General features: G+C 46.7%; 1 protein-coding gene across 3 annotated transcripts in view; it reads right to left on the minus strand.

The window, feature by feature from the left end:
* The window catches only part of LOC106813669 (phosphatidylinositol 4-kinase type 2-alpha-like), a 29,685-nt gene that overhangs the window by 2,337 nt on the left and 14,236 nt on the right, over positions 1–13,112 (minus strand). For all 3 annotated transcript variants that reach the window (XM_014817865.1, XM_014817866.1, XM_014817867.1), the window contains 4 exons: positions 12,839–12,915; positions 11,543–11,642; positions 11,160–11,293; positions 4,984–5,044 (listed from right to left, as the gene is read on the minus strand). In XM_014817865.1, coding sequence (XP_014673351.1) covers positions 4,984–5,044; positions 11,160–11,293; positions 11,543–11,642; positions 12,839–12,915 — 372 coding nt within the window. The remainder of the gene's footprint in view (positions 1–4,983; positions 5,045–11,159; positions 11,294–11,542; positions 11,643–12,838; positions 12,916–13,112) is intronic.

Consider the following 13,112-nt stretch of genomic DNA (forward strand, 5'->3'; position numbering starts at 1 on the left):
GCATGTCTTTGTCCATCCCTGCTCTATCGCACTACGCTGTGAGAGCATATCGTAGTTGTCTGTAACTTCTGCAGAATGCACCTACCTGTGGCATTGCCATTTTAAGGAACCCCTAAACCACCCACGACAAGTCGTGGTGCATCTGTCACAATTTTTAATACTGAGCGTACTGCTCTAGGCTAAGGTTCCATTGATCCTCCCTGTAGGGACACCACGAACTACTCCGATGCAGTTCGTTACAGATCCTACACGGGCCGTGGTTGCCTCAGGCAAAGGTTCCAATTCCAGAGGAGATCAAGGGCGAGCTTGTGCTTTCCCAGCTAAGCGATCATGCACTTTGTAGAGGAGCTATGTATGAACTACAACGATCTGTTCAAGGTATTACTCCACGCACAAGTAGAGAGTGTAATATAGTATAACTCACACTACCCTATATGTTTCACCTGTGCATGTGAATCGGTAGCCTGTTGCAATTGCTATCTCTCCTCTTTTACTGTTCTGTTCTTCTCAACTTCTGCCCCCTCTTCTCTGCTTCCAGCTTTATTGGTCTTACTCTAGATTCCTGCTCTACCATGTGTCATTCTCACCTCCTCGCCACATTGAATCTTGTGCTTCTTCGTTCTTGATTACCTATATTTCTCATGATGCGTGAATCACCCTCATAGCCAGCGCAATTCCGCCCTTACTCTCCTCTTCCTGGCTTTCTGTCTAACCAAATTCAAGCTCTCCTCCACCATCGCCTCTTACTCCCATCTCCTTCTGCTTTTCTGTCTAACACCAAAGTTGCAATCTCTCCACCACCGCATTTCGCCCCTTACAACGCCTCCTCCTTGCCTTATCTTGGTCTCAACACCAAAGTGCATTGTAAACACCACTTAACATGTCCTCGACGTTAACCTCTCACATATGAAGTCGCACCGTGTGATCACCACGAATACGAGGTTTATTCATTGGCTTTGCCCTGGGCTATGCACGATTGACAAAGGTTTTCGACAAGCACTGTTTGAGAAACAGATGTCCAGTGAGTGAGGGACGGTTGGTAGCGCCCCTACTCTCATATCTTCCATTCATGTTTGCCTATCTGATAGACAAATATTTTCTTTCGTTATGTGAAATGCGTATGCGATGGGCACTATCTGTACTCATTTTCAAATGTTTCTGCTAACAGAGGCGCTGCAAAGAGTTTAATTTACATCCTTGTTGCTCTCACCCAAACATGTGGACAATTGAATATTGTACATTCATATTTAGAGATCCAACCTCTTGATCCGTTGATGACTGTTACAACATTAAGTCAGTGGGCCGTTTCACACAGAAGCGCGTGATAAACTTTTAATTAGATTAAATCACAATCATGATTAACTTCTTCCATATATATGATTAGTAGTCATCCTCAAATCAGTTCACGAAGCGATTAAGTACATATTCTAACTAATCACTTGAATTAACCGACTTAAACATGACTAACACTGTATTCAAAATGGCTGACAACCCAAAAGTACTGTCAAATTCGGTACATGAAAAGGAATTAATTTGCAGTTAAACATGACTAAATTAGTGCAGCTAATCTTAGATAATTTTAAATTCTTTGGTAAAAATATGAATAAAATTCCAATTGTGAAAATCTGGCAGCGTACTTAATATACAGTACTATAGACTAACTACATCTAGTACTCAGCGCGAATAGGGTCTATCCCGGAGGGCTGGTACGTTCGGTAATACCAAAACTACCCTGGGTAACCTAAGCTAGCCTATATGGTTACGTTAGGGTTAGATTTAGGGTTAGGGTAGGGATAGCTCACGCGACTCCCTAGACTCGTTAGTGGGAGTAATGCCAGTACGTCCGGCATACTTAGATAGGCAGCTAATTTATACCAGTATTCGGCAGTACCCTGGGGACATAAGACGCCTCATTACAGTACTATCAACTCATATGATATAAGCTGATGTTAATCATCTTCTGAGTTAATACCATGCTCTGATGCATCAATATGTGATTAACTTGAACATATTAAAAGTTAAATTACGCTTCGTCCGAAACAGTCGCACTCATTTTAAGTAGGGAATTTAACCATGAATTAGGGTGATTAATACATGAACAGGACTTATTACAAGTCCTTGCGTGAACGCCCAATTTCGTAATTATTAACTATTGGTTCCTTGTAATTAACATATTAGGACATCATCATTTGATTCTAACTGTGGCATTATTTGCGTACATGCACCTCATTTCCCCCCTTTTCTACATATACACATCAGATCCTGCCGAATATGAATCAGACTGTGATCTTGCGAACCTAATTTGCATCTGTGCTAGCACATACGGCACAAACGCACCGTCTCCATTTCAATCACTACATGCCATTGATTCCCACAATTATGAATCGGACTGTGATCTGACCTAATTTTTGCATGCTGTCAGCCCATGACTTGCACTAACGCACGTCTATCATTTCTAATCCATGCCTATTCGATTCCTGACCGAATTAGAATCGGATGTGAATCTTGAAACCGATCTAATTTTGCACTGCGTGCACACATACATGGCGCCCACAATTGTTTCGCATTCTAGACCATCACAGGCCCATTGATCGTGACATACATGAACTTGACCTGAACTTGAACCTATTTCTGAATGCTGCCATGCAGCATACCATGCGCGCACGCGCACATGGCTCGAATTGCTAAACCATTACACCATATTCTTCAGATCATGAACTGACCCTGATCCTGAACCTATTTTGAATGCGTGCATGGCCACATACATCCACGACCACGGTCTCCATTTTGCCATATACCATCCACAACCATTGATTCGTGACAAGATCATGAACTTGACCTCTGATGTATGTGCATGCACGCATTCAGAAATAGGTTCAAGATCAGGGTCAAGTTCATGATCTGTCACGAATCAATGGTGTAATGGTTAGAAATTCGAGACATGTGTGTGTGTGCATGTATGTGCATGCACGCATTCAGAAATAGGTTCAAGATCAGGGTCAAGTTCATGATCTGTCACGAATCAATGGTGTGATGGTTAGTAATGCAAGACACGTGTGTGTGTGCATGTATGTGCATGCACGCATTCAGAATTAGGTTCAAGATCAGGGTCAAGTTCATGATCTGTCACGAATCAATGGTGTGATGGTTAGAAATGCGAGACACGTGTGTGTGTGCATGTATGTGCATGCACGCATTCAGAAATAGGTTCAAGATCAGGGTCAAGTTCATGATCTGTCACGAATCAATGGTGTAATGGTTAGAAATTCGAGACATGTGTGTGTATGTGCATGCACGCATTCAGAAATAGGTTCAAGATCAGGGTCAAGTTCATGATCTGTCACGAATCAATCGTGTGATGGTTAGAAATGCGAAACAAGTGTGTGGGCGCATGTATGTGCATGCACGCATGCAAAATTAGGTTCAAGATCACAGTCCGATTCATAATTCGTCAGGAATCAATGGCATGATGATTAGAAATGAGAGACGTGCGTTTGTGCACGTATGTGCATACACGCATGCAAAATTAGGTTCAAGATCACAGTCTGATTCATAATTCGTCAGGAATCATTGATGTGATGATTAGAAAATGAGAGAAATGCAGGTGCATGTACGCAAATACATGCACACATACGAATCCATAAAATTGATGACATTCCTAATAAATGTTAATTACAAGAAAATAATTAATAATTACAAATCNGTTTCTTATAGCAATGTCAAACACCTGTTGACGTCCCCGATTTTCTTTTTTTCATCCCCTCCCCTCCATCATCCGCTTTGCGGTCACGGAGTCGCTAAGATGTTACCTAGCGCCCTTGGCGCCTGTGACACCGTCTGCGCCACTGAAAGAATTTGCGGACTTGATGCGCGCTCCCCTGTCCATCCTGCAGTTACTCAGTGGATGCGTCCCGTAGCGTACTATTTTTTCTGTTCGGTCTCATTCCTGGTATGGTTCCGTCCAGGCTCCTGTCTTCTTCTTTTGTTTTTTTCTTTGTTTTGTTGACTTCTCGTCCTATGCGCAATTTTCATTCGGTCTCGGCACGGTATTGGGATCCATCAGGCTGCGCAGTCTAGCTGTCACTACTTGTCCGTATGGAACGTTCCGCGATGTTGCTGGCGTCGTCGTGACGCCTTGCCGCGGTAACTGCGCGAAATCTGCGCTGGTCAGCGCAATTGCGATGCAACCATCTCCTTTCAGCAGCACGCTTCTCTAGTATCTCCCCGTCTCATCTGGATAGTTAACCAGCGGTACGTTTTGGTATAACCGAACCGTACCCACCCTCGGGATACATAGACGCTAGTCAGCGCTAGTAACTTGTAGTAGTAGTATAGGTAGTACTAGTATATTAGAGTACGCTGCAGATTTCACAATGGCTGAAATTTACTTCAAAAAAATTTTTTACGCCAAGAGAATTTAAATTATCTAAGATTTAGCTTACTAATTTAGTCATTATAACTGCAACATTATTCCTTTTCATGTACCGGCAATTGCAGATACTTTTGGCTGTTGTCCGCCATTTGAATAGTGTAATTTATGTTTAAGTCGGCTATTTATGTGATTAGTTAAAATATTGCATACATTAAAATCGGCTTCGTGAAACAGATTTTTAAGTAGTTGATTTAACTAATCATAAATTAGTTGGAAGTTAATCTAAGATTAGTGATTTAATCATAATTAAAGTTAATCACGCTTCGTGAAACCGGCCCCTGACCTTAATGTGTATCAGTCATCAAACGGATCCAAGAGGTTGGATCCTCATAAATAGACATTTCACAAAAATATTCAATTTCACAACATTTTGTGAAGCAGACAAGTGTAAATTAAACATGCAGCGCCCTCTGTTAGCAGAAACATTTGATAAATAGTACCAGATATGCATCGCAATACAATTTCACATAACGAAAAGAAATCATTTCGTCATATCAGATAGCAAACATGAATGGAAGATATGACGATAGAGAGCGCTACCAACCCCTTGTCCCACTTTTCATCCACTGACATCTGTTTCTCAAACACGTGCTTGTCGAAACCTTTGTCAATCTGCAATAGCAGCAACACACAATGTAATGATTCTAGGACAACTACCCACTGGACAATTACTCTCACGCGCTTTACCGGACAATTTCCCCCGCAATAGCCACGCACAAGTTACCCCACCAGGAGCAATTACCCCCCGCGACAATTACCCAACCGGCACAATTACCGCACCCGGACAATTACCACCGCCGAATCCACCAGGACAACTTACCCACCGGACGGGTGACAGGCACAGCGACAATTACCCACACTAGGACACGTCCCACCTATTGCAGACAATAACGCCACCAGGACAATTACTGTCGTCCGCTAACCTTCGCAATAAGGAAAAATTCCCCCTTCCGTAATTTTGTCTGCTGCAATACATGAATGTATGTCTGAAAAAGAGAGAAATGCCCTAACCGCCATGCTGTTAGCGAACAGCGGCGTTGATAATTGGGACCGCGGGGGCGAGGGCAGCTGCGCCCGCTACCCCGTCGCTATAGATTGACGGAAATGTTGGTATCCCCAAATGATCTGTGGTCTTGGCCATGTACGTTATGATTATGTAACTGTTTTGTGCTGTGTGTGTGCTAGGAGGGTTCGTAATCGCCGGGGGGGATGGCCCCCCCCCCGCTCTTGAAAGGAGGCCGGGGGATGCGCCTGTACAATATCCCCCCTGAAAATCACAAAAAAAGAAAAAAAAAATAGCAAGTATCGTGGCAAACATCAAAAACACGTGAAATTGTGAGAAATTGGGCAATCTTAGCCATGTGTTTTGAATACATGCTATTATACTATTAGGTAACGCTAACTGTTACACTCTCTGAATAGTCATTGAAAAGTGTTTGAATCCTAACTGTTGCGTAGGTTTGAGTGCTAGGGTTGAGATACTGTTTATCAAGACATGAGATATGGCCCATAGCTATGCGCCTCAGATCTGCAGGAAAATGCTTTAAATATCTCAAAAATTGTACATGCCCTACGGCACGTGCCATAACAGTACAGTATCAAAATTGCATGTGCGTGGCATGTATGATATGCATTATATAATGTATGTACGTGTGTTTTGGGTGTGTGTGTGTGTGTTGTTCGTTGTGTGTGTATGTGGTGTGCATGTGGCTGCATGTGTGCGTAATGCTGTGTCGTGTATGTGTGTGTTGTGTGTCGTGTTGTGTGTGTGTGTGTGTGTGGTGTGTTGTGTGTGGTGTGTGTGTGTGTAATGTTCGTGGCGTGCGCGATCGCGCGGCTGTGTGGCGTAAATAAATTGGCGGCTTGTGCGTACGTGCTAGTATGTGATGGCTATGCCGACCATCCCCCCCACCTTGCCTCGGTACGCGACAGTAGCTCTGTCTACATGAGTGCTGGGCGGATGCTGATAGTGGCCCCTCATTTTGCATCTTGTATGATTGCAGTTCACACATCGTGGAAAGCAGCGACAGCGTACACGTGCGTGCGTGACGTGTGCTACGTACACGTGCGGCGGCTGCAAGTGTGGCGATGTGCACTACACGTGCGTGCCGGATCAGCCTTCGCTAGTCGGGACGGCCCAATAGGGCCGAAAGCCACAAAGTCCGAAAACCCACTAAGTCCGAAGCCACTAGTCCGCAAAAACAGCCACTAGTCGAAAACCGCCACAGGGGATGCGCGTACCGCATCTATACCTAATGTTTAATTAATTGAATTAATTAATTTTAATTTAAATTTTCATTTTTTAAATTTTCATTTTTTTTTAAATTATTGGCATTTTTTAGGGGATGTAGGGGGGAGGTGTGTGTGGGAAGGCTAGGTGTTGTGGAGTGCTGGCAAAATTGTAGCACTACGGTAAAACCTCGTTATACCCGCCCGCCGTAATACCCTCGCCAATCTTTCTTATCGGCACGCAGCTGAGCAGGTTACATTCGCATACACACGAGTCCCCTCTACCGACGGCCATACGCAGCGCACGCGCATGACGGTACCAGCACGCCATCGCGGTCTTGCGCGGCACGCACACATGCACGCAGCCGACGCCACACACGCCACGCACTCCACACTCACACACACACACACACACACACATCACACACACACGCGACACACACACACACACAACACACACACACCACACAACACACACACACACACGATCATCAGTTTGCCGGGCCACGCACACATCGACACAAACACATCACGTCCTCCTCCATGCCCACGGGTAACACCCTCTACCCGCATCTGGTCATTCACAACCACACTACTTACATGTTCACTTGTAGCACCACATCCTCCCTTGCTTCATGTCCTGTGCCTGCTCTTGCCGGCGTCCCTCTCTGTTTTGGCGGCGGTGCGTCACCACACACACACACACACACACACACACAGTGTTTGTTGTTGGTGACGTCTTGCGCGCTTTCCGGTGATTCTGGTTCGCGTGGCACTTGGTCCTACTATTCATCGACACAGTCTACACTTACTTACTTTTTTTCCTTTTGCTTGTGTGTACAGCATCGCATGGCACTTCAGATTTTCTGGTTTGCCACCACACACGACACACACACAGCACAGGCAGAGCCGGGCAGTGTTTTGTCGGCGCGGCTGGTGGTAGTGCCGGTGCGCCGGGGGCCACCACACACATCACACACAGCACACACCACACACATCACACCACACGACAACAGCACACACACACACACACACACACTGGCGGCGACTAGCGAGGGGGGGGGGCTGAGCACATCGAGTGCACACACACAGCGAAGGCAGCGCACACGACCGGCTGGGGGGGGGCCTATCACTACACACAACCGCGTAGCACGACACACACGCTGACACAGTTTGTTTCTCACCATTCTATACTAACATTATATCATGTGGTGTTCTGTGTGTGTGGTGCGTGTGTGTGTTCGTGGTGTGGTTCAGCATCAAGCATGGTGTGTGTGTGTGGTGGTGTGTGTGCTGTGTGTGTCAGGAACCACACACATCACAACACAATGTCATGCAACTACAGTCAGCTGAGCTAGTCTAGCGATCAGTGGTGTTCCGAACCCCACATGTGTCGTGTGGTTCGTGTGGTGTGCTGTGTCGTGTGCACACACACCATGTGGTGTGTTCGTGGCACACACAGTCCGCACGGCCTACGCCACAACACTTCACGACACTACATACATCCTGAATAATGAACTATCTTTACAGAGGAATAAAGTTGTTTAGCATTGTGGTTAAAGCAACATTTTTACATTTGTGGTTGAGCGGGCATGTTATGATATTTGTGTTATTTTTAGCATTTGTGGTGATTTCAGCCATTTGTGTGGCCGCAACAGACACAGTGGCATCGAATAATATTTACCAAGAAGGGTCTAATAGGAGCTCATGAATTGACAAGCCCGGAGCATCAATGAGGATGGGGGGCAGGAAAAAAAAAAAAAAAGGAGCAAAAATTTGCTCCAAAACCGCCTACTGGACTAGTATAGGTGTCGGTTCGTCTGATTGTCGTACTAACTAGTGACTTGAGCTAGCTATACTAGTATTAGTGTGCGGTGGGTGGTGCGTGGTGGCTCAAAAAATATTTCCGATTAAAGAAATGAATGAAAATTAAATTTCAAATTAAAATAAAATTTGAAAAATTGTAAAGAATTTAAATTAAAGATTTTGAGATAAAGTTAATAAATGAAATAAGCTTAATATGTGTGTGCTATATAAAAAATAAGTTAATGTGTCATGCTAAGCGTTAACTTAAAACATCTAGCGGGAAGACTATCTAAGCGATCGAGTACCGGGCGGAGCGGCGGCGGCGGCGCGGCAGGCGTTGCAGCGGGACCCCAGTCCCGCGTGTTGGTTTTCCTCGTACTAGTGTGCACGTTGGGTTCGGAGCTAGTTGGGCTTCTCGGAACTAGTTGGGGGCGCCTGTCGGACTAGGATCCGCGGGACGAGCGCGAGCAGCGGTCATCGCAGCCCGTGGCGTTGTCGTGTTGTGCTTGCGACGTAGCCACCGTGCTGTAGCGTGACGGGATAAGTGCACACGGCTCGACACACGCGGGGGGGACGTGGCGTGGCGTGGCGTGCGTGTAGCACGTGTGCTGTGGCCCGTGGTAGTGTGCAGGCAGTACACTGGGTTGGCGTTGTGTGTGGTGCTGATTGTGGTGTGGTCGGTGTGGCTGTTTGGGCCGGTGTGTTGTGGCGGACAAAGAGCGTAAGAGGCAGATGAAGAGCACGGTGCCGTGAGGTAGGGGCGGAGGTGGGGCGGCCGTGGTCACGTGACACGCTGGCGGTCGTGCCCTGCGGCATGTGCGGCGTGAGTGTACACTGTCGTAGGGTGACAGTCCCGGCCCCGCCCGGATGCTGCTCGGTGAATCACCCCCAGCGTGCGTGAATGCACCGGTAGAGAGGGCCGGTGCGCAGTGTGTAGAACGGTAGAGCAGTGTGGCGCGGTGGCGTGCGTCTACATAGTAGCTACCTGCCCACCCGTGTTAAGAAGATACAACCGGGCAGCTCGACCTCCCGTTGTGGTGCCACGGCTAGCACACGCGCGCTCCCCCTCCCACCTCGTGCGTTCGTGCACGGTATCCACTACTTGCGTCTTTGTCAGTATCTGCGTTGCTCATGTTCGACCATGTCTGTCAGCACAACCGCCCCGATGTGTCAGTGCACGTACAACAGCTCACCGTAACGCACACGTAACAGTCACGGGCACAGCGTAGACGTGCTCACACCCACATGCGTGCTGCGTTTGCACAAGTAACACGTGCACGTGGTGCGTGTGTGTCGCTAACTCGTACACGTGCGTGCGGCGTGCGTCTCGTGTACTGTACACGATTGGCGCGCGCGTGCGTGTGTACGTACACGGGGTGCGTCCAATGCTCCTCCTTCTTGGCGTTTCCGCGTCGGATGTAAGCTGGGTTTAACCATGCGGCGCGCCAGTCCGCGTGCTCGTACGAATACACCTGCGCGCTGATGCTGTCGCGTGCAATGTGCCGGACGTGCGTGCGTGTGTGTGCACAGTACACGTACTGCGTGCGTGTGCACTGTGGTCGTAGCGTTACCCTATAGCGACCCTGAAAAATGTCTCGACATGTACGTGTGCATTGGTGGCTGTGGCTCGCTCACTGCTGCTGATGCGGCAGGTTGAAAGCGCGATACTTCCGATAAATGAACTTCAAAATCGGGTAATGCGGAAATGTCGCAAATAAGTCAAGAATATCGCAGTAAATCAGTGAAATGTGAAGTTGAAATTATGAAATCATGAAAGTTGGTCGCGTTAATAATAATCAAATTACATGTACGGTTGTGTGTGGGGGGGGGCTTAGGGGTAATCGTCCGGGGGTGGGGGTAATTGTCCTGGTGGGTAACTTGTCCGGGTGGTAATTGTTCGGGGTAAGTTGTCCTAGTGGGGTAATTGTTCCTGGTGGGTAGTTGTCCTACGTGGGGGTAATTGTTCTGGTGGGGTAAATGTCCTGGTGGGTAAGTTGTCCTGGTGGGGTAATCGTCCCTGGTGGGTATATGTCCTGGTGGGTGGGGTAATTGTCCGGGTGGGTAATTGTCCTGGTGGGTAATTGTCCGGGGGGTAATTGTCCGGTGGGTAATTGTCCAGTGGGTAGTTGTCCGGATACGAATGTAATAAACCTCGTATCGTGTGATCACACGGGCGTTAACATATCGTGAAGGGTTAACGTCGAGGACATGTTAAGCTGGGTTTACACTGCCAACTTTGTGTTAGACAAGATAAGGCAAGAGGAGAGTAAGGGCGAAATGGTGGAGGAGATTGCCAACTTTGTGTTAGACAAGAAAAGCCAAGAAGAGGAGAGTAAGGGCGAAATGGTGGAGGAGATTGCCAACTTTGTGTTAGACAAGAAAAGCCAAGAAGAGGAGAGTAAGGGCGAAATGGTGGAGGAGGTGATTCACGCATCAGAGAAAAAGGTAAAAGAACAAGAAGCAAAGATCAATGTGGCAGAGGAGGGAGAAATGAACACGGTAGATAGGAATCTAGAGTAAGACCCACTAAAGCCATGGCAGCAGAGAAGAGGGGCAGAAAGTGAGAAGAACAGAAGTAACAAGAGGAGAGATACGCAATTGCAAACAGCTACCGATTCACATGCACAGTGTGAACATATAGGCTAAGTGTGAGTTCATAACTATATTACATCTACTGTGCGTGGAGTAATACCTTGAACAGATCGTGTAGTTCATCACATAGCTCCTCTACAAAGTGCATGTCGCTGAGCTGTGGAAGCACAAGCTCCTTGATCTCCTCTGAGAATGGAACCTTTGCCTGAGGCAACCACGCCCAGTAGTATGGATCTGTAACGAATGCATCGGGTATTCGTGGTGTCACCTACAGATCAATGGAACCTTAGCCTAGAGCAGCTACGCTCAGTATTAAAAATCTGTGACAGATGCACCACGACTTGGTGGGTGGTTTAGAGGTTCCCTCTAAAAATGCAATGCACACCAGGGGTGCATCCTGCAGAGACATACCAGACACTACGAATGCTCTCCACAGGTGAACGATAGAGCAGGGATGGCACAAAGACATGCGGCAGTACTCACAAGCTCTCCACATGTCCGGGTGTTTGAATGGAAATGCCAACCCATTGTCTATGGCAGCAATTCGTATCTCCGGACTTGTAACCAAGTTCCAATCACTTGTCTGCCAAGCAGAAAAAAATACCTGTGTTCTTAAATGCCAATCGCAGCCCAGTTAAATCTGGGTTCACACTAAAATCTGAATGACAGCTGTTACCAGCTGCATCGTACATTGATTGTCATTCATCTCAGTGTAATACATATACATGTTTATATACAGCGTAAACCTGTCAGTGTGGGAAGCTAACGAAGCGTTAGCCCGATACTCGTGAAATAGAGATGTGGGTCAACTCTACGAGAAGCAGATCCACTTTAATATGATGACGTGTGGATTTGACTATCATATTACTCATTGCCATTACGCTGTAAGGCTTAGTAGAGGCAACTATAGGAGAGGAGCAGGATGCAGCAACATATTCCACAAGACGAAGCCATATATATATATATATATATATATCAGTAGATAATAGGGAAGGAGTGTGACTTCAATAAACAAGGAAAATTTGTCATTTACTAGCCTTAGAATACCTACGATTTACGTAACTCAACCAACATGAGCTCAAATCGACATCGTACACAGTACATTCGCCTAGCATCGTGCGAAATCGTTTCCTCGTATACACCCGCAATCCGGAGATACAGACTAAAACGTACTACACGATTATCCATTCTGTTGCCATCAATTCGAATGTATTGTCCGCCTAACTCGAAACAAAAAGCAGCTACTAACCACAGCTTGCTCTCTCGGCGAGGCGGTGTGGCTCGCTGGGAGATTGGCACGCTGCCGCTGAGCCGCAGAGCTGCTGCTGATTGCGGTGGGGGAGGGGGGCATACCAGCTGTAAATAGGTCAGATTAGCTCGCCGAGTGTTGCGTCGATGTCCAATCTCCCAGCGAGCCACACCGCCTCGCCGAGAGAGCAAGCTGTGGTTAGTAGCTGCCTTTTGTTTCGAGTTAGGCGGACAATACATTCGAATTGATGGCAACAGAATGGATAATCGTGTCGTACGTTTTAGTCTGTATCTCCGGATTGCGGGTGTATACGAGGAAACGATTTCACTCGATGCTAGGCGAATGTACTGTGTACGATTTGAGCTCAAGTTGGTTGAGTTACACGTAGTAAATCGTAGGTATTCTAAGGCTAGTAATAGACGAATTTCCCTTGTTTATTGAAGTCACACTCCTTCCCTATTATCTACTCCTGATATATATATATATATATAAAGGGATGTGCAGCATCTTGAATTGAGGAGTTCACTCACAGCAGCAGGAGAGTCTGGTGAGCTGTCTACTATGTCTGGCTTCTCCAGCTTTATCAGCCAGTTATCGTTACCTCTGTCTGCAATAATCAACGCGACAAGAAACATAGAATAAACATACGGGCATTGCAAATGATGCACTAGACATACATCATTATCGTGTCATCATAATCTCCTTCATAACCCTCTCTCTCTCTCTCACTCTCTCTCTCTCTCTCTCTCTCTCTCTCTCTCTCTCTCTCTTCTCTGTTATCTCTCTCTCACACCTCTCTCTCTC

This window comes from Priapulus caudatus, unplaced genomic scaffold (genome assembly GCF_000485595.1).
Source record: "Priapulus caudatus unplaced genomic scaffold, Priapulus_caudatus-5.0.1 Scaffold807, whole genome shotgun sequence".
NCBI classification, from domain to species: domain Eukaryota; kingdom Metazoa; phylum Priapulida; class Priapulimorpha; order Priapulimorphida; family Priapulidae; genus Priapulus; species Priapulus caudatus.